General features: G+C 38.7%; 3 protein-coding genes across 4 annotated transcripts; 2 read left to right on the forward strand and 1 right to left on the reverse strand.

The window, feature by feature from the left end:
- Positions 1 to 174: 174 nt before the first annotated feature.
- On the forward strand, positions 175 to 12,621 carry LOC149003719 (metal tolerance protein C2-like). The gene is made up of 10 exons (XM_089136431.1): positions 175 to 2,177; positions 2,477 to 2,585; positions 3,262 to 3,301; positions 4,993 to 5,069; positions 6,008 to 6,096; positions 9,149 to 9,218; positions 9,421 to 9,459; positions 11,181 to 11,331; positions 11,404 to 11,493; positions 11,901 to 12,621. Exons 1-10 carry the CDS (start codon positions 1,670 to 1,672, stop codon positions 12,000 to 12,002), a joined length of 1,275 nt encoding a protein of 424 aa, XP_088992557.1. The 5' UTR covers positions 175 to 1,669; the 3' UTR covers positions 12,003 to 12,621.
- Positions 12,622 to 14,464: 1,843 nt separating this feature from the next.
- On the forward strand, positions 14,465 to 15,289 carry LOC149003720 (protein VACUOLELESS GAMETOPHYTES-like). Its single transcript, XM_089138851.1, has one exon. It carries the CDS (start codon positions 14,465 to 14,467, stop codon positions 15,287 to 15,289), a length of 825 nt encoding a protein of 274 aa, XP_088994977.1.
- Positions 15,290 to 15,991: 702 nt separating this feature from the next.
- LOC149003721 (uncharacterized) lies at positions 15,992 to 18,380 on the reverse strand. 2 transcript variants are annotated; one of them, XM_089137360.1, is made up of 4 exons: positions 17,751 to 18,380; positions 17,570 to 17,634; positions 17,223 to 17,302; positions 15,992 to 17,122 (listed from the first exon to the last, which is right to left on the reverse strand). In XM_089137360.1, the coding sequence occupies exons 1-4, from the start codon at positions 18,201 to 18,203 to the stop codon at positions 16,518 to 16,520; spliced, it is 1,203 nt and encodes a 400-aa protein (XP_088993486.1). In that variant the 5' UTR covers positions 18,204 to 18,380; the 3' UTR covers positions 15,992 to 16,517. The 2 variants fall into 2 exon arrangements, with proteins under 2 accessions (XP_088993486.1, XP_088993487.1); XM_089137361.1 differs by having other exon boundaries at positions 15,994 to 17,122; positions 17,223 to 17,299.
- Positions 18,381 to 18,800: the final 420 nt, after the last annotated feature.

Genomic DNA, 18,800 nt, shown 5'->3' on the forward strand with positions numbered 1-18,800 from the left:
AGCACTAACACCCCACTTTATGTTTAAAAAGCACAGGGACCCCAAAATTGAATTTTTACTGAATATATTTGTCCAATTTATCATTGAAAACCTTTCAGATATGGTTTATTATAGGGATATTTTGAAAATAAACAGTGATTTAACTGTTTTCTATAATAAATTTGATAGGTATATCCAATAAAAATCCAATTTTGAGATCTTTGTGCTTTTTAAACATAAAGTGCGGGTGTCTATGCTTTAAGATATCCATTTTGGGGGTGTCCGTGCAATGTGCACTACTGTGTATAGTGCTTTAAATTTTCTCTCTATTGCCTGTGGGAGGTTTAAGTCTGTGGTTAGTGTGTTATGATCATCATCTGAAAGCATTCTTATCTGTAACGAATCTGTTCTCTTCTGTGAAATGATCTCTGTGAAAAGTTAAGTGGATATTCTGTGGGGGAGCTCTTCATGGTGGCAAAATAGATTAATCTCCACTCTTCCTGGGTGCAGAGTCTACAGAGTTGATGCTGGGAAAATATGAGTGTATTTGCACTCGTATACTGGGGTGTCTAAAAGCAAAACTAAGTTTAACCATTGGCAATCCTGAGTATCGAAGTGAAGCCTCAATTTTAATTTTTTTTCAGCGCTTCCTGAACTTTAACAAGCTTCTCAAAAGTACTGAGAGAGCTTGGATTGGAGCTGCCTTGATATAAGTCTTGAATTGTGTTCGTTCACTCTGGTAATCAGGGTTTCAAGAATTTAAGATGGTTTCTCCAGCTCAGTGGATTCTTTCCCAAGACCTAGGATTGGGGGCATCGTCTTGTCAGTTCTTCAGCAATCAGAATCCTGTTTCTGACTTTTTAATACTGGTGATGAGTTGGTGACGAAGTTTTCAAGTTGCAGTATGATTAATCTTTAGATTAAGCGCAGTTGGAGCATTACACTACACTAAATGAGGCAGAGCTACTCATATCAGCACTAGCCACCTAGGTTTTATTATATTGACAAATGATATCTTACATTAGCATCTCAGTGCGCAACTAACACTTCCACCATTTTCTCTTCTTCTTTGAGTGGGAAATCAGCCAAATCAAACTTCTACCCATAGGAGTTCAGCTAAGTGCGCCCATTTGCCTGTGGACATATCTTCAGCTTCTGTAATGTCAACCATTTCCATGATCCTCTGCGATTTTCTTTGTATTGCTATCTGTGAAAACTGGATGATAGCCATTTTTGGCCTATTGATGGCCAATTCAACGGCCTTACTTGGATCAGAACTCTATGAAATCATCCTGATCCCGATTCCAAGCTCATAGAGGATTTTCCACGTAATCTACCTTGTTGACATTTGCTGGACGGAGTCGCGAGACATGACACTTGAGTGCTCTGGCATGTCGATCACGGAGGAAGATCACTGAAACTACGGTTTTAGAGGGAAATTATCCATGCAAATTTTGCTTATTTGCTTTTCGGAGAAACGAAATTCGATTAGCCGAGGTTGTCCCGAGCCCTGAAAATTTTGAGCGTCTATATGGCAGCACTGAGCTCGAAATCCTTTTGAATTTTCGGGTCTCAATTTGTTCGGATTATTTTCTCTGAGTTTTTATTCAATGGGACCTGGGATAGAACTGGTTCAAGCTTCTCCTCCTTAATTATTTGGTGTTAAATTATTTTGAGAATTGGTATTCCCATGGAGAACTCAAGAGTTCCAAAAGAGTGTTTTGGTGTGGCTGGTGATTCTACATTCGTTACGATTAAAAGCACGTCTTTTGGCCATAGTGCTACCCAAGGCGAGTCTCTGCCATCATGGAGTGAAGAGCTTGGATTTGGTTGGAACGACCGAAGATTCGCTTTTGCTCGCCAATCGTCATTCCGTCAATCTTCTGAATCTCACAGTCCAGTTTCCATAGTTTCAAATGGTTTTAATCAGCCTCTGTCGTCCCCGAGTGTTCCCAGCATCAATATCCCATCCGCCCTCTACCCGAAACTTGAGAATAACTGGGAAGAATACCATACGGTTTCTCATCGAGAAGAAAATGTTTCATCTGAGAAATTCTTTTTCCTTTTGTTTCTGGGTTCTGCGATTAGGCTGGTAAAATACGGCAATCGACCCATGAAGCGACTGCTTATGATGATCTTTCTCAACGTGGCATATTCGTCTGCTGAATTATTTATAGGCCTTTTCTCTGGACGTCCAGGTAAGAACATCAGTCTCCTCTTATTTGCTTCTGGCGTCTATTTTGTTTTGTATTTTAGAAGTCAATCTGAATGATAAAGTTCCCATTGAAAGAGATTTCTCTTAAGTATTTATTTTTTTAATGATGTAACATGTAATATTGAAAACTAACTCCCTAGTTGATTCCTACAGACTAGAAGGGATGGGAAAGGTATTCTACAATCACTGGGTTAGGTGTATTCTGCATTGTTGCTGATTCTCCATGTTCGCTTATTTCTTTTCACCTGCACAACGTTCTTTCTTTTTTTGTTCCCTCCCCAGGTTTGGTTTCTGATGCATTTCATTTGACATTTGGTTGTGGCGTCTTAACATTTTCATTGTTTGCAATGTCTACCTCCATGAAGAAGCCTGATGGTGTGTACACGTATGGGTAAGATTTGTACCTTCTACTGTATCTTCTACTGTACTTTCATGTTACTATTCTTCTGCTTTTGAAATACTGCATAATCACAAAAATTCCTCCATAAATGTTTCCAGTCAGGAGTCTTTCTGGTGCAAAATTGTGATCTCTCAGATAGTTTTTTTTTTTGGATGTGATCTCTCAGATAGTTGATTGTCTCAAATGACCACCTCAACATGAAAACAAATGAATCTCTAAAGTTTTTACTTCAAGTAAGTCTCAATGGATTTTAGATTGGTCAGGTGATCTAACCTCGATCAGTATCTAAAGGAGTTGATTTGATCTATTATATCCAGTGAAATGAAGTGGCCAATGTATTGTGTAGATTGATCCAATAAAATCAGGATTAACATTTCCTAGGACAATCTGATCTAATAAGCACTGGTTGATATGCATTGGGCTTCCATATATAAGAAGTTGTACTCCCAAATGTAATGTCAGGAAATTGATGAATGATGGATGAATTAGTATGAAATATTTGGTTAATACATTTTTGTATGTGATCATGTTAACTTTTGTTCCTTTCTGAGTTGCTACGCTGTTAAGAAGTATGTGTCTATGGAATTCTACACTGTGCTGAAGTTCTTGTGTTATTGTTTGTTATTTGGTTTTCCCTTTTTTTATAATTTTTTTTTAAAAATTTCAGGTACGAAAGGCTAGAAGTTTTGTCTGCTTTTACCAATGCTGTAAGTCGTTTATGTTCCCAACCTGTGACATTTCCTTTCACTTTCTTTAGTTTTAAAAAACTAATAGCTGCTATTTTTATTTCTTTTTTGAGGAATAAAATTTAACTTCCACTTTTGTTGGTACTTGAATACTTGATCTGTTGGCCCTGCATACAAATATAATACCAGGGGATAACTTTTAGAGTTTGATGTACTGTTGAGGTTATTGAACCATGTGACCATATCAAAGCAAATTAGAGGAGAACTTTTGGTGGAGGTTCTCTGAATTTCTCAGTGATTCCCCTCCCCACAATTTTTTTCAACGTCAAGGACTGGACACTAAGGCATTGACGATATTTCCATACTAGTATACCCTGTGATAACGTTACATGATGTTTATTTTATTTGATAAGTGGTATTTCCATGGGTTTGCCTTGTTATTGTGTTCATACCATTGTATTGAATGGTACTGGTTGCTTGGTCTCTGTTCATATAATGCACACAGCCCTAGTTTCTGGTTGGTACTTGGTACTACTCTTGGTTGTTGATTATGAAGGTGTGACAAATTATCTACTTGAATTGGGCATGCTGGTGGTCAAATTAGTGGGGATCTAATAATATTACATGAAGGGTTATAGCTGTTTTGTTTGTTTGGCTACTTTTGGCCTTCAGTATACTTTCTTTCATATTCTAGGCTTCTGTATGAAATCTTTTAGTTGCACCAATATTCTCATCAAATCATCTTTCTAGTAGCATAGTATTAGCTTGTTTAAGTATTTATGTAGTGTAAAATGCTACACTTGATGACCACCTTGGGGGAAAAAACACATAGTGGCTGTGAAAGTCACGTGATGCTAGATTTCCTAGGTACCTCATTGGCCTATCAATTAGTCATGGGGATTGCGAATCCAAGAGGATCTCTGAGGTGCCCAGACAACCACACTATGTGTTATGGCATTGCTATCCTAGATACAGCATTACCAACTGTCCTTGATCACAGTTGAAAGTTACGGTGTAGAAGCTAGCATGAACGTATGAGGCACTCATAAATAGTTCAAAAGCAAGAAAAGAAATGTAAGAGATCTGGTTGTGTAATCTGTGACTCAGACATGGTGCTGTGTGGTTGTCAAAGTACATTGCAGCCGGGAAAAAGGAGTCTTTCTTCAGTAAGAACTCATTATTTTCTGTTTCATGTTTATGAAAGAACCGCTATTTCTTGGCCAACATTTACATCTGAACCAGTAATTAACTTTCCTTTCATTGATTAGAATTTCATCTTGGGGATCAATTAGAGAAGCATGTACTCCAAGAACTTATTAGAGTTGAGGCACCAGAGTTGATCTGCAATTGAATTGGTCAGAATAAGATACAATGACTTCCCACATTTCGCGTGGAATAAGTCCATATTTAGTGTCCTGAGCATTTAGGAAGGTAATTTAGGAACATGGGCTCCTGTAAATTCTTGAAGGCTGTGCCATATATTCATTCCAATTGAAACTAGCTTAAACATTATTCTGGACAAACCTACTCATAGCACTTAATTAAACTCTTAGATAGTATTTCTGTTTCACATTTTTTTTGGATTTCTTCTTTTTTTGATTTATTTTTATTTTATTTTAAATAATGTCAGTTATCCATGACTTCTGTTATATTCTTTCCCTGTATGATCAGCACTAACATGTGCTCATTTTTTTTAATGCATGTGGATACAGCTGTTTCTTTTGTTCATGTCATTCTCTTTAGCTGTGGAAGCACTTCATGCATTCATGCATGATGAATCTGAACACAAGTAAGTTTCTTATATTACCTGCAATAGTAAACTGTCTCCTGAAGTATATAACAAATTGATCACTTCAAACCTTCGGCGTTAAAGTTGAGATGCCTGCTGTGTTACCTGTGTTATGTAGGACTACTAATTTGATCACCTAAAACCTACAGTATTAAAATAGAGAGGCCTCCTGTGTTAACTATATTATGTAGGACTACAAACTTAATTTCATTGTCATTCAGTTTGTGTGCTACATGAAGAACATAAACCAGATGATGGAATGGGGAGAGCTAGGTTGTAGATTATAACATGAGTGATTTGGAACATTTAAATTACTAACCAAAACATGAGCACAACTAGACTAAGTACTCTAGTTAAAAAATTCAAAATGGGCCCAAATAATATAATCATCTTTTTCACTCTTTATCGACCCCTTCCCAACACAAACACCACTCAAGAAAAAAAATCAGAATCAGGTACTGACACTTGAGTTAATTATGATCTGAAGTACTTTTTTTTCTTTCTTTCCCATATTATTTCCAAATACTACATTCTATGGTCTATTTTAAGTTAAACATTTAAGCTCTGGCAATGTCAAAGTCATGACATTTCATTTGCCAACATACTGACTTCTGAAAGGTTATTTAAATTTTGGATTCTTCTATTTATTGATGTGATCCCTGTCTTTTCCTTTTTGTGGTTTTGAAGAGGGTCAATACTCCTTACCTGGGATGATTATTCTAGCTGCATTTCTGTTTGTTCAATGTATTGCTTTACTTTTTTCTGGTTCTTTTTTTCCCACATTTGATACTAGTGAAGAGTGAATGATCAATTGAAGGTTGACGAACATTTGTTTAACCATTGTAGTGACATCAAATGATATTGCACTTGATTAATCTTTCTGCTTGTTCTTGATCGTGGATTTCTATCCACATTTTCTGATGAAAATCTACTTGTAGGCATTATTTGATAATCTCTGCAGTGACAAATTTATTGGTGAACCTTCTTGGTGTTTGGGTCTTCCGGAATTATGCTCGAATTAATCTGGGTATGTTTGATAGAAAGAGTGTTTTTGGATTATGTATTTTATTTAATAATGAATCAATCAATTGCTATTGGATTATCAATCATCACTTTCTTTGTGAAGCTTCACTGTCGCCTGCTTAGTCTCTCTGTATAATGATGGGAAGTTTTCAGAAATATAGTTTCTACAAACAAACACAAACCCACCCATTTTGAGTATACATTCCAATGTATTTTTGTGAATTGTTTCCATACATAAGGACTATAACAAGGGCAACTGTGTGTGCTGACATTATCCATGCCAAATGACTGGCTGAGCATTTTCAGAGTTTGTCACTGCTTTATGGGTATCAGGAGCCATGGTGGCTGGTACCAAGACTACCCAACCCTCCCTTCCACTTAAATCTCTTGAAAACACTGGCCCCTCTTGCCTCACCTCCAGGTTGGGTGCCCTACCCCTTAAGTCATGCCCCCACACCTTCCTCAAGAAGATCTCTCCTCCCACTTCATTCCTCTGGCCATTATTAGATCCTCTGAGGTGGCCCTCTGTCCAGGTGGGTTGCTAGCCCTTGAAGCATCAGAATGGCTGAACTCCTTGGTTGGCAACTTCATTGGTATCCATCCTCCCTTCAATATGGTTAAGCTCCTTTTGTCCAGGCTTTGGAAAGTTCAAGGGGTTTTGGATACGTACTTGTTAGTTGTTTACTTCTTCATCCTCACATTCCCGGTGAGGAAGGTCTGATTCATGCCCTAAAAATTGGACCTTGGCAAGTAGGTTGGAAACCTATTTTCCTCTGACAATGGGATCTTTACTTGCAACTTGCGACTTTACCTCAAAAGTGTTCCTCCCTGTATCACCTTCCATCTAGTGTGAGGATGGCCTCTTATATTCAGTTTAGTCTAGGGATCCCCTGTATTATGATGGTACAACAATGAAACAGGACCACCTTGTCTTTGTAAGGATTTGTATTTTAAATATCTATTGAAGAAATCCTGTCCTCCATATCTGTGGCAGACAATGAAGGTTTTTCTCATTCAACCAAGAAATTTGCTCTAAATGACTTTGAGGGCCAATGCAAAGATCTGAATCATCGCCAACTCGAATTAGGTGGCAATAAAGGTTTCTTGAAAAACTGATTTAGGGAAAGGGGTTTCACCATCAAGTATCTCTTTTTGGGTCCTGGGTTGTCTGTTTGATGCTAGATTTTGGGGGGGGGGGGGGGGGGGATGTTTGTGGAGCGTGAAATAGACAAAAAAAGAGACAGGGCTTCAATTTTGAGACAATCTGATGGGTGAAAAAACAGTTTCTTGACACCAGAGGGTGTTAGGGTTTTGGGTGTGGTGATCAAGCTATGGATCCATGGGTTGGATTGCGATGAAACTAGGATTTAACCTAGGTTCGGGGGGGGGGGGATGAAAATGATCCCAAAACTTTGGGAGGAAACCAGTGTCTAGATGGAGGAACTTGAATTATCAATATCATGAATGGTTGCTGATTTTGGGATTTTTTTTTAAAAATGGTGGGAATGGCTATAACTAGGATTGATTGTGAGGGCTTATGAGTGCAGGCTTTGACTGAAGACTGAAACAGATGGTTAAATCAGAGATTTATGGAGTTGCAGGTTTTTGCTCAATGTGAGGCTCTTGGAATCAGGAAAGAACAAACTGATGGGAAATAAGGGTTAGGGATGAATGGACCTGCAGGCTTACTTCACTGTGGATATGATCTTCAATGCAACAGCTTGTGGGTTGAAGTGGAAGAGTGGTTTCAGGGTAGGTTTGGAGAATTGGAGGTTAGACACCAACGAACCTCCAGCAACGTGTGCTTTAAACGTTATGATCTCCAAACTTTGGGAGGAAACCAGTGTCCTAGATGGAGGAACTTGAATTATCAATCTCAAGAATGGTTGCTGATTTTGGGATTTTTTTTTAAATAGTGGGAATGGCTATAACTGGGATTGATTGTGAGGGCTTATGAGTGAAGGCTGAAACAGATGGTTAAATCAGAGATTTATGGAGTTGCAGGTTTTTGCTCAATGTGGGGCTCTTAGAATCAGGAAAGAACAAACTGATGGGAAATAAGGGGTAGGCATGAATGGACCTGCAGGCTTACTTCACTGTGGATATGATCTTCAATGCAACAGCTTGTAGGTTGAAGTAGAAGAGTGGTTTCATGGTAGGTTTGGAGAATTGGAGTTTAGACACCAAGGAACCTCCAGCAACATGTGCTTTAAACGTCATGGGGCTAAATCTGCTTACTTTACTTGAACCACCAAGCAAAGAATATTTAATGTAGACTTTAAACACTAGATGATTCTCTCACAGAGTAGAAAGGCAGCAGCAAACTTTGTAGGCAACAACAATTCGATCAACTCAAATCTAACTTCTATTCATGCATGATGGGGTATCTAATGGGGCTTATCAGCCTTAATTACAGAGTCCTAGTACCAAAAGAAAAACTAATTGTAAATTTGAACATTTCAACACTGCTCCCAGCCAGATGCATGAGACTGTGCAATCCTGAATTACTAGTAAATGGCATAAATTGACCCATATGCCTACAATGGATTGATGCAAATTTGACTGTCTTAACTTGAAAACATAAAATAAACTAAGTAATTAGCTATTTTCGTATTTACTCTAAATTATCCTACTTTAGGCCATTATAAGTAGTCTATCAATGGGATTAAGGGCCCAACACGTGCATGGATTTTTAGGCCTTTATAAATTGGTTGTGGATCTGCATCCCATTCTGTCACAGTGGCAAAACCTCTGTCCTTTCTAACAAGTTTATAAATCCGAAACACCTGCTTCTATATGCTTGTTTACTCTTCACATGTCAGAGATGGTGATAGTACTAGTAGCCTAGTAGGATCTAGGACATTAATGGAGCTAGATTTCCTGGGATTAGAAAGAAAATGAAAGAGATTCTTTTATTCTGTGCAAGTACATCATGCAATTTTTGTGTTTGCTTTAAGGGCCGTACATGTCTCTATGCATGTGGAAATTGGAGCATAGTCCACTATTTTCCTTCATGTATGCAGTATATGTTCCTTATTCTATGCATTTCCATTCAGTTTACAGGAAAGCTGAAGACATGAATTTCCACTCTGTATGTTTACATGTTCTTGCAGATTCCATCCGTAGGTAATAAATCCTTCTTTCTCTTTATCTCTCTTCCCATAGATTCCAGGTCATATGGTTCTCTAAACCCTTCCTATTTTACAGTCAGAATGATCAAATGACTACTCCATATGGTCATAATGTTCAAAATAGCTTTAATGACTTTTGGCTTTCTTAACTTATATCTTGAGAAACACTCTAACTTGCGACTTTTAATTGTTTTCAGTGCAGGTTTGATCCTGGCATCCTGGCTTTTGACCCTTGGGTAACTAACCACTTTCTCAATTATCACCATTTCTTCCCCCGCCGGCCTCGGTAAAATAATTGGTGCAATTATTGATGAGACTAACATTTATAAGATGGTTTCCTACTTCTGTCAGATTCTATCAATGCTTAGGACTAGCAAAGCTATGCGATAAGGTATCCGTCCTATAGATATCAACTGAGATACAACTCCCCCCCACCCCAGCCCATACCCAAAAAAGAAAAAAGAAAAAAAAAACACACATGCACAACAAAGGAAATGAACAGGAAAGAGTGTATCTTTTTAATTTGGATCTAATATCTACCAAATGCCTTAGTTCTCAAAAGTTTGAAAGGTTCATATATCCTGCTGAAAGAGGTCTTTTCCCTAGGCTTCATCTTCTTACTTTGGATAGAAGACTCTACACTTAGTGCTCCTGAAGGATTACTGATGATAAAAATTCTCAGGCAATCTCAATTTCTGGAAAGTTTTTGGCTTGAAGCTCATTGAATTCAATGAAAATACTCCTTTATCTTCTGAGTGGGTCTGAGCAGGACCATAACTAGGCTAGGATTGAATCCCCACTAAAACCATATTTACAGGTTTGTAAAGTTCTATGAGAAAGAAGCATCCCCAGCCAATTGTGAAATGTTTGCTTTACTCCTAATCATAGTTGTAAAGGCATCACTAAGGCACCACTTGGTTGTCCAGGCTGATTTGTAGGGGCTTTTGTGGCTGCTCTTATTGTAGGGTGCATTGCACTAGTTTAATAGGTAATTGGCACCTTTTTTGTCAATTTCATTTAAGTAATAGCTTTTAATTTCTTATGAAAAAAAAAAAAGCTTTAAATTTGGTATATCATTTACTTAAGATATCATCCATAAATAAGAAAATATCCACATACTTCTATCCAATAAAATTAGTTAAAAATAGAATTCCGAAAGGATAAAAAAGCCAACTCCTTGAGTTGTATATTTATGTTTGATAAAAAGAAGTATTTTTTTTAAAATTTTTTTTTGAGGAGGGGGATACACTTGAATCACCCTGCCTCAGCAGGCAGCTTAGTGTCTAAGCACTTCCATTGCTCTATAACGCCTTGGATCACCTCTTTTATTTATTTATTTATTTTGGATAAGAAATGCCTTGGATCACCTAAGCTCCTGACAACTAAGCCACCAGTAATAGATGCCCTGACTTTCCTATGTCAAAGAAAGATATTTGCTTACCAGTTGACAATCTCTATGTCTTGAAATTCACTAGATAGAGCTCAGATGGTGAGTGGACACGGGAATCTGTTATCAAGATACTTCTATATACTCATTGTTGCAAATCTGCATCTTCAGATCCCTCAGGTGAACAGCGATGGCAACAAAGCTTCTAAGGTTGCTCCACTAGTGACTTTTATAAACAACCCTCACATCTCTGTTTAGTCCTCTTGTCAAATATTCTCACATCATCCAAGCACCATGAACTTTTCAATGCACAAAGGGTCGAGATCAATGAATTTTGAGAAATTTTCCCCCTCTTCTAACCTAGGTGATGGAAACAGAAACAAGTATGTCAATCTCTGATCTGGATAGGGGTGGGAATCTTCTTTGAAAATACTATAGTTACAGATGGATCTCTGGGAACCATTTGTCTCTGTTTGGCCATGATGCTTAGGGACAGCACAATTTTATGTGCATTAAACATTGCAAAACTCAAGTTCTTTGATTTTGATGAATTTTTATTTTTCATTTCAGGGTTAAGAATGCTGAAGTTTTGTGCTTGGGACTGGTTTCGGCTGCAGTGTTTATGCTTATCATGCCTCTATTTAGAACATCTGGTGGAATACTACTCCAGATGGCTCCGCCAAAAATTCCCTCTTCAGCTTTGAGCAAATGCTGGAGACAAGTAATAATCTTTCCTTCCAGTTTAATCTAATCAAATTCTCTATTTACTTAATTTTTTCTTTCCTTTTAATAGATTTGCACCCTCGAAGATGTGTTAGAAGTTTCCCAAGCTCGCTTCTGGGAGTTGGTGCCTGGTCATGTTGTTGGTTCACTCTCAATTCAGGTAAAGATACTGCTAACAAGTTCTGCAGCCGTGATTTTCCATTTTCCTATTTATTAGTGATCTACATACCCTGTTAAAGCATGATATTATGGTTTTAGAAGACGTTGTTAGTTACCTAGAACCTTCTAAATGGTAGCTGTTATGCCAATGTTATCTTTGCACAGTTAATATGCAATATTACTCATATTACTTTGCATCAGAGCATATTCATTTTATTATCATAAAAGAAATGAAAACAAAAGTTGGTGAGAGCACTATTACAGACTGGGCACTCCATATTTTCATTATCTTGGACCTTGCCGCTTTTTTATGGTGGTTGACTTGACATCTTTTGGTAGTTTTCTCCTTACGAAATACATCTGATTTGATTGTTGGATCTGTTATTCATCTTGTGTTGATCTTAACAGCTTAAGAAGGGACTGGATGATCATCCCATACTTAGCTATGTCCATGGCTTGTACCATGACTTGGGGGTGCAGGATTTGACAGTTGAAACTAATTCTGTCTGAGGCTGTCCTTGCTCTTCCATTCTCCTAGATTCCAACACTGCGAAGAGAAAAGGAGGAAAGTGAGGGTGGGGGTTGTTCTGTGAAAGGCTTATAGATCATTCAAGCAACATGGATTTTAATCACGGGTGCCAAAAAGAAGCTGCATACTGTTAAGGGGGGGAGTTCATGAGGTACCTGAAGCGATGGTTTGCTTTGCGCTATTATATTTATAGAATGTTGTCGAAGAATTCGACTTGAAGATCACATAATATCATGGAGACGTAGGTTTCTTTTTTGAGGCCTCACCACATTTGTGTATGGCATTCAGTGGTCTCAAATTTAATCCACAATTATTACCTCAAGAATCTAGTTACTCTGAATCTTTATGGTGTCATATATAGTTGTAGGAGTTTATGTATTATTGTCACAGTGGATCTCTTGCAATATGGTTGCTGCAGAAAAATTGAACGATTTTGTGCAGCTGTGAACTCTTTTCCACCATTCAAATTCCTTCAATGTTCCCTTCAATTATGCGAATATCCAAATAAAATGTGAATAGCATTTCTCTAAAATTTGTCTTCTGCATGACATAAAATGCCTCTGTGCCTTCTATTATATGGAGAGAATCTATATTATTTCGGATTCTTGTTTTCATTATTATCCGTCCAAAATATTGTGGATATCTGTTGTGGTATGTTTCTTTATATTCTCATATGAGATGTAGACACCATCAAAAGGCATGCAAATTTAATTAGGCAATTGTAAAAAATACATTTTCCTTTTGAGTCTGAATCCTCTACCAATCAGGATAGAGGTCAATGTTCCCCTCGCCAATGAGATACCCCTTTCCCCAATACAATTCACCCGCCACCAAACCAAATATCATTTGTACCCCTTTTATCTTGTCATTTCCCATTCCTTTAAAAAAAAATTTCATTCTTCCTTTCAAATGAGAATGGAATCTGGGGTGCCATAATTCAGGCTTGTGCACGCTTCCTTATCTCTCCCAGTGGGAAAATTAGCTAGAATGCAAATGAAGGAAACTAGAAAATAATACCCAAATGGCAATTCCTAGACTTAATTAATAAAACAGTGCACCACTTGCTTCAGCATTCATCACGAAGTTAGTCCAAAGAAGAAACTCTCTATGGTTTAGAATCAGCAATACTTAAAATTTTGCAAGAGGGACTTCTTTATCAGCACAAAAAATTAGAAAAACATTCTTGATTACGGTTTCAGTTTTCTCCCACAAGTCACAGGATACGGAAACATTTTTCTTGAATATTAACCTTTTTTTCAGATGCAGTTTGTGTTGTTTGATCGTACAAGAAAAGTTGAAAATCATTTGACCTAACATTTATTGCCATTTTCGCCACTTGCAAGTAATTGAACCTTTGATATCAACAAACTATTTTGGAATTTATTGGGTAGAAAATACACCAAAACTGCGTTACTTGTGATGCAATCAATATCAATGAAGGAAGAAATTATCCTGCCCTTCAACGAATCCTGTTTCCCTCCGGTTGATCTTGTTTTCACAGCTATCTCTAAAGGTTAAGATTTCAATAATCAGTGAAGGAAGAAATTATCCTGCCCTTCAATGAATCATGTTTCGCTCCAGTCGATCTTGTTTTCACAGCTATCTCTAAAGGTTAATTCAGATTTGAATATTACATTATTTTAGAATTGAGCTTTAAAACTGTTAGAGCTGAAAAATTTAGAGAGAGTTGTGGGAATAAATAAACATTACCATTAAATGTGGTAGATGTAGGGTATTCATATTTGAACTTGACTCCTCATATTAGTTGGATTGTCCATGTGGTATTGATCATTGGCTAAAAGTGCCTAAGTCACAAGAATTGAGCTTCATTATGTCTTATCAAAAGTTGGATATGGGCATGATAGCCAAGGCTTGGCATAATTGCTTTTAGTGTTGATAGGCAAACAAAATGAAATTTGCAACACCGAAAAAGAATGTTGAGAAGAATGTCACTTCACCATATTGCTCACAGATATGAGGTATAGAGTTTCGTAGAGCTCCTGCTCTGTGGCTCTCAACTATCACTCCGGTAGACCATTACTTGATCACAAGGGATGAAATTGTATGAAATTTTCCAATCCAGTGAGTAGTAACATTTGGTGGCACTCCCGTCTAGTCCCTCGGCGAGCCTGGCTCATTATACTTGGTGAATTTAAGCATAAAAAATTCAAAAAAACCCAGTTTAAAACTGAAAGAGTTTACCCAAAAAAAAAGGAAGAAAGAAAAAAAATTTGGTGCGTTAAACGTGCAACAAATGGGTAGGGCTACATGCACACTTGCACGGAAAGGTCAAAAAAGGAAACCAAAAGTCAACGGTGAACCATAAGCAATTAAGCATGGTATCATGATTTATACTTGCTCTCATGGTGCGGGAACTGATGTATATCTGCAAATCCTGTTTGGGTTGTTTCAGTTTAGATTTTAGAAAAGAGAGAAGAGAGAGATGGGAAAGGTGAATCATCAGCCTTCAATCCACCATTTCAGCCACCAACACCCCTTGGAATTACAGGTCCCTAACCAGCAACAAGAAGCCACGAAGGTTCCAGTTTCATGTTCAGGCTGCGAGCAAGAAGTTTCTGATATGTACTATGCCTGCAAGGCTTGTAACTTCGTTCTCCATATCTCATGTTCTCAATTGTCTCAGCTTATCAATCATCAAGTTGACCCAGTTCACTCACTTTCTCTCCTCCCTGTTCCAGCATACCCAGAAGGTTTCTTCGATTGTGATGCTTGTGGCCAATCAGGATATGGCTTCTCTTATCATTGTGAAGTCTGCAACATAGACATCCACACGCTCTGTGCTGTTATGCCTTTGTCCATCAATACCCAATTCCATCTACACCCACTCACTCTCACATTCTATCCTCCCTACCATAACAAAAGCTTCGGTTGTGATATCTGCTTCAAGATAGGCTCCAACCATTGGCTCTACAGGTGTGTTACCTGTCACTTTGATGCTCATCTGGGTTGTGTAAGGACCCGACCTGAAAGACTGCTGCAAGCTCAGCCTCAATTGACTGAGATGATTTATCAACAAACACTCCAGACAAGTGTTGCTCACCAGAATCAGGCCATGTTGAATCAATACATGCCTTCAAATATGAACAACCCAAATCAAGTTTTGGCGAATCAAAGAGGTGCACAGGGTAGTACTCCTCTTTTCAAAGGTGTGCTTCAAAGTTTTGCCACTGCTGCAGCACAAGAGTTTGGCCGTGATTTGATGAAAGATGTTATGGGCGGAGGAAGGGGCGGTGGTTCACGGTTCTAGATTTTGGTAGCAGTCGGAATGGGGAAATTCATGATTTTAGTGCTTGTGGTGCAGCCAATTTGCTGCCTTGAACGTTTACAGATTTTAATTAAGCTCTCAGTAATGGCTGAAATTATTATATCATGCATGTTTTCGTTCTTAACTTTTTTTCCCAGATAACCGGGGGTGGAGGGGGTTCTACTCACTTTTGTGCTTGTAATAGAAAAGCAAGCGAAGGTCTTTGTACCGAGAAATTTATTGGTGAAGCCCAATTTACATTTAAATTCTTTATCCAACGGCCAGATTACCCTTAAATATGTATAATGTTGACTATATCTCGGTTTAGACTTTTCATATAAATATGTACACCTCTTCTTTTTGTATTGATTTCCCAAATGGTTGAAATTAGTGGATTGTTGGTAGAGTGGGGGTTTTTTCCCTTTCTTTTTTTGTTGTGTATTATTCCCAAGGTTTGAAATGTAGGCGACATTTTACGGATATTTTTGGGGAGCGTCTCGGTGATTCGTTAATTTCTTCCCCTCTTCTTACAATGGTTCCAACAATTTCTACTCCTCATATTCTAACAACTTGGACTACCTTTCTCCTCTTCGGTAGGGTTCGCTAGAGGACTCGAAGATCAAAATTTTTTGCAGAAGCTCAAGTGCTGATGCAATGCTTCGTCGGCGTTGATGATCCTATCAAATCTAACCATCAACCTTGATACCTTTCTTGAACTCATGAAACTAAGAATACAAAGAAATCCATTGAAAAAAATACAGAAAACGGAGATTTTTGTCTACATTTCGTTCTTCTGGTGACTTTCAGCAATATATGGCCGATATATTGCAAATCCAATATTGAGTGGTTGTGTTGTGTCGGTACCTATCGACACGGTTATATATCACTAACATTGTGTACAGAGATTGTTCCTAGGATTTCATGTTACATACATTCCTTAGTTCTCCTGAACATGACTGTAATACATCAACCTCTAGGAGATACCAGATTAGTCGCTCCCCTGTAAACTCGGCCTCCGCTCGCTTTGCAGGAAACGACCCTGCAGTCATGTGGAATCAGGCCCACATCCTTAACAACAATAAGAACCAGACGAGAAGCAAAGTACAGCAGAAAACTTATATCGAACATAAGTATGCATTCTTCACAAAACCTAAATTATAGCATAATTGAGTTTCTATTTCTCTATTAACCTTGAAAACCCTACACTTGGTATGTATTATATCCAGACGATTCATACAATGCCGCCATTGTTCCCATTAACCACGGATGATGTGAACAGCAAACTGCTGATGGAACGAGCTTTCACCATACCAATCTTCTTTCTCTTCTTTGTGCTCATCGCTGGCTTCTCCTCCTCTTCCTCTTCTTCATCATCTAACCAATCATTCTTGTCTATGGACGAAGGCGAAGATGGTGATCTTTTGAGTCTTTTAACCTCACCTGCAACGACGGAGGAAGCATGATTTCGAACAGTGTTCATGCTTCTGAGCCTTCCTTTGCCCAAGTGATGCTCGCAAAGAGAATAACCCACTAGGGTTTGTTGGCAGCATCTCCATCCTCTACCATTCACACGACTGCATCTAGAGCCCTCCTGCACTCCTCCATGACTTCCTCTCTTCTTTGCACCATTACTGCTTCTTATTCCTTCTTCTTCTTCTTCTTCTTCTTCTTCTTCTTCACCTTTGTTGCCGATATTAATTTCTGGGTGAACACATCCCTTGTTGGTTATAGTCTTCAGAATGGTTCTCATCGTAGTCTCTTCGATTGCTTTACGGTCGAAGCTCCCTCTTCTTTTCTTCAAAGGAAACGCTTTCTCTCCTTCACACCATCTTTCAACTACTTGATAGAACAAAAAAGGTAATATATTCATAGAAATGGAGGAAACACTGAAACAGTCAATATCTGTTACTAGCTGCTAGCTAGAAGAGATATTCACCTTGACTAGAAGAAGATGATAACAACCCATTAGCCCCAGTCTCATCATTAGCCTCAGCATCCAAACTACTCGCCTTCCTGCTAACCCGAGTTGATGAAAATTCACATTCAAGATGCAAACAGACACAAACACACAGACCCACACGCGCAGACGTGAAGTATATATAACAACAATGGTGGGTGGGTGTACACCTCAGCCTTGCACATTAGAGATGGGGACCAAACACTTGTGCTAAGATGCACCAGGGGCATATGATGTTGATGTTGCCCATTTGCCTTTGTGCATTTCTTCAGAGTGGTTAAACAAGAACAGAAGAAATTGGGAGTTTCAGATTTGGTTCTACTTACATGGCATTGTTGAACAGCACGCGCCATCTCTTGCCTTTTGTCTCTACGTCTTCTCCATGCGAACCCTGCACCGATCCAGTAGAAGAGGTATTGCACCGATGGTAAAAACAAAACCGAAGAAATGGAAAGAAAGGCCGATTCAGATGGAGATGCGAAATCATGGAATAAGGGTTAATCATACCTTCTCGGCCTGGGATGGAGGAGTATTGGGGCACATCGAGCACTTCTCGTTCATGGTGTTCTTGGGTTCTACTCCTCGTTCTTCGACTGCGTCAGAACAAATCCAGCCGTTTTTCACCCTTACAATCGTCAGCTGCAGATCCGAAGAGCGGCGGTTTCGATTCACTTCGTGGTTGAATGGTAGTGGTGAGGAGAAATTTGAATAATCCAGATGGGAACTCTCTATTTCTTCTTTTACTGCTACAGAAGATGAATCTCCCTCGTGGGGTTGTTGTTTTTGTTGCTGCTCAGGCGTTGACCCTTTTGTTTCTTGTGGTTGTTCATCTGGAGCAGCTTCTAGGCGGTTCTTGCTGTCTTCCTCCATCGAGGGCACCTTGTGAAGTTGAAAATCTGGTGGAATAGTCGGGCACAGGGAAGAGAAAGGCAATGGTACTGATCGCTTTCTAATCCTCATCTATTTTTTTGATTTGATCCTTTCAAAGAGAAAGATACAGAGAGATTTTGCAGTTGCAGATCAATTTCGGCAACGAACGGAAGAGAGGTGCAGAAACTGTTCAAGAGAGAGAAAGAAGAGAGGCTTTAGAGAGAGAAAGAGACGGGATTCACACACAGGTTTCTTTTCCACTCTCTGTGTGTGTGTCTCTCTCTCTCACACACTTTAATTTTTTATATTTTTCGTCGATATGATGATTTTTATTGTAGAATAGTGCCCCCACACACATACACACGGAGATCACGATTCACGCATAACGCACAGATATGATATGCGTAGGAAATAGACGAATAGTGGAAGTAGAGCAGAGTAGCTGAGCGCGTGACGTGGCGTTGGCACTTGCTTTTTCGTTATCGCCGGTGGTTGTCTTAACCTAACCCTGGGGTACTCGATAACTACGAAAAATGCCAGGCTGGACGCCACAAAATGATCGTGAGAAAGAAGAAATCCAATTGCATGACCCTACATAGAATTAAGGGTGTAAATAGGTAATTGAAATTTGCTTTCGAATTCGAATCTGCATCCATATAGGGGTATTTAAATCCGTTCGATTACTAA

Source organism: Hakea prostrata, chromosome 10 (assembly GCF_041222555.1).
Source record: "Hakea prostrata isolate BN-2017 chromosome 10, UWA_Hpros_2, whole genome shotgun sequence".
NCBI lineage: Eukaryota > Viridiplantae > Streptophyta > Magnoliopsida > Proteales > Proteaceae > Hakea > Hakea prostrata.

Excerpts from the sequence above, each read along its gene's own strand:
- LOC149003721 (XM_089137360.1), bottom strand. The coding sequence starts at position 18,203 with ATGAGGATTAGAAAGCGATCAGTACCATTGCCTTTCTCTTCCCTGTGC. Across the intron at positions 17,303-17,569 it reads GTGCTGTTCAACAATGCCAT|CAGGAAGGCGAGTAGTTTGG; the intron begins GTAAGTAGAACC and ends AACTCGGGTTAG. Across the intron at positions 17,123-17,222 it reads ATCATCTTCTTCTAGTCAAG|TTGAAAGATGGTGTGAAGGA; the intron begins GTGAATATCTCT and ends TCTATCAAGTAG.
- LOC149003720 (XM_089138851.1), top strand. The coding sequence starts at position 14,465 with ATGGGAAAGGTGAATCATCAGCCTTCAATCCACCATTTCAGCCACCAA.
- LOC149003719 (XM_089136431.1), top strand. The coding sequence starts at position 1,670 with ATGGAGAACTCAAGAGTTCCAAAAGAGTGTTTTGGTGTGGCTGGTGAT. Across the intron at positions 9,219-9,420 it reads CTTGCAGATTCCATCCGTAG|TGCAGGTTTGATCCTGGCAT; the intron begins GTAATAAATCCT and ends AATTGTTTTCAG. Across the intron at positions 11,494-11,900 it reads TTGGTTCACTCTCAATTCAG|CTTAAGAAGGGACTGGATGA; the intron begins GTAAAGATACTG and ends TGATCTTAACAG.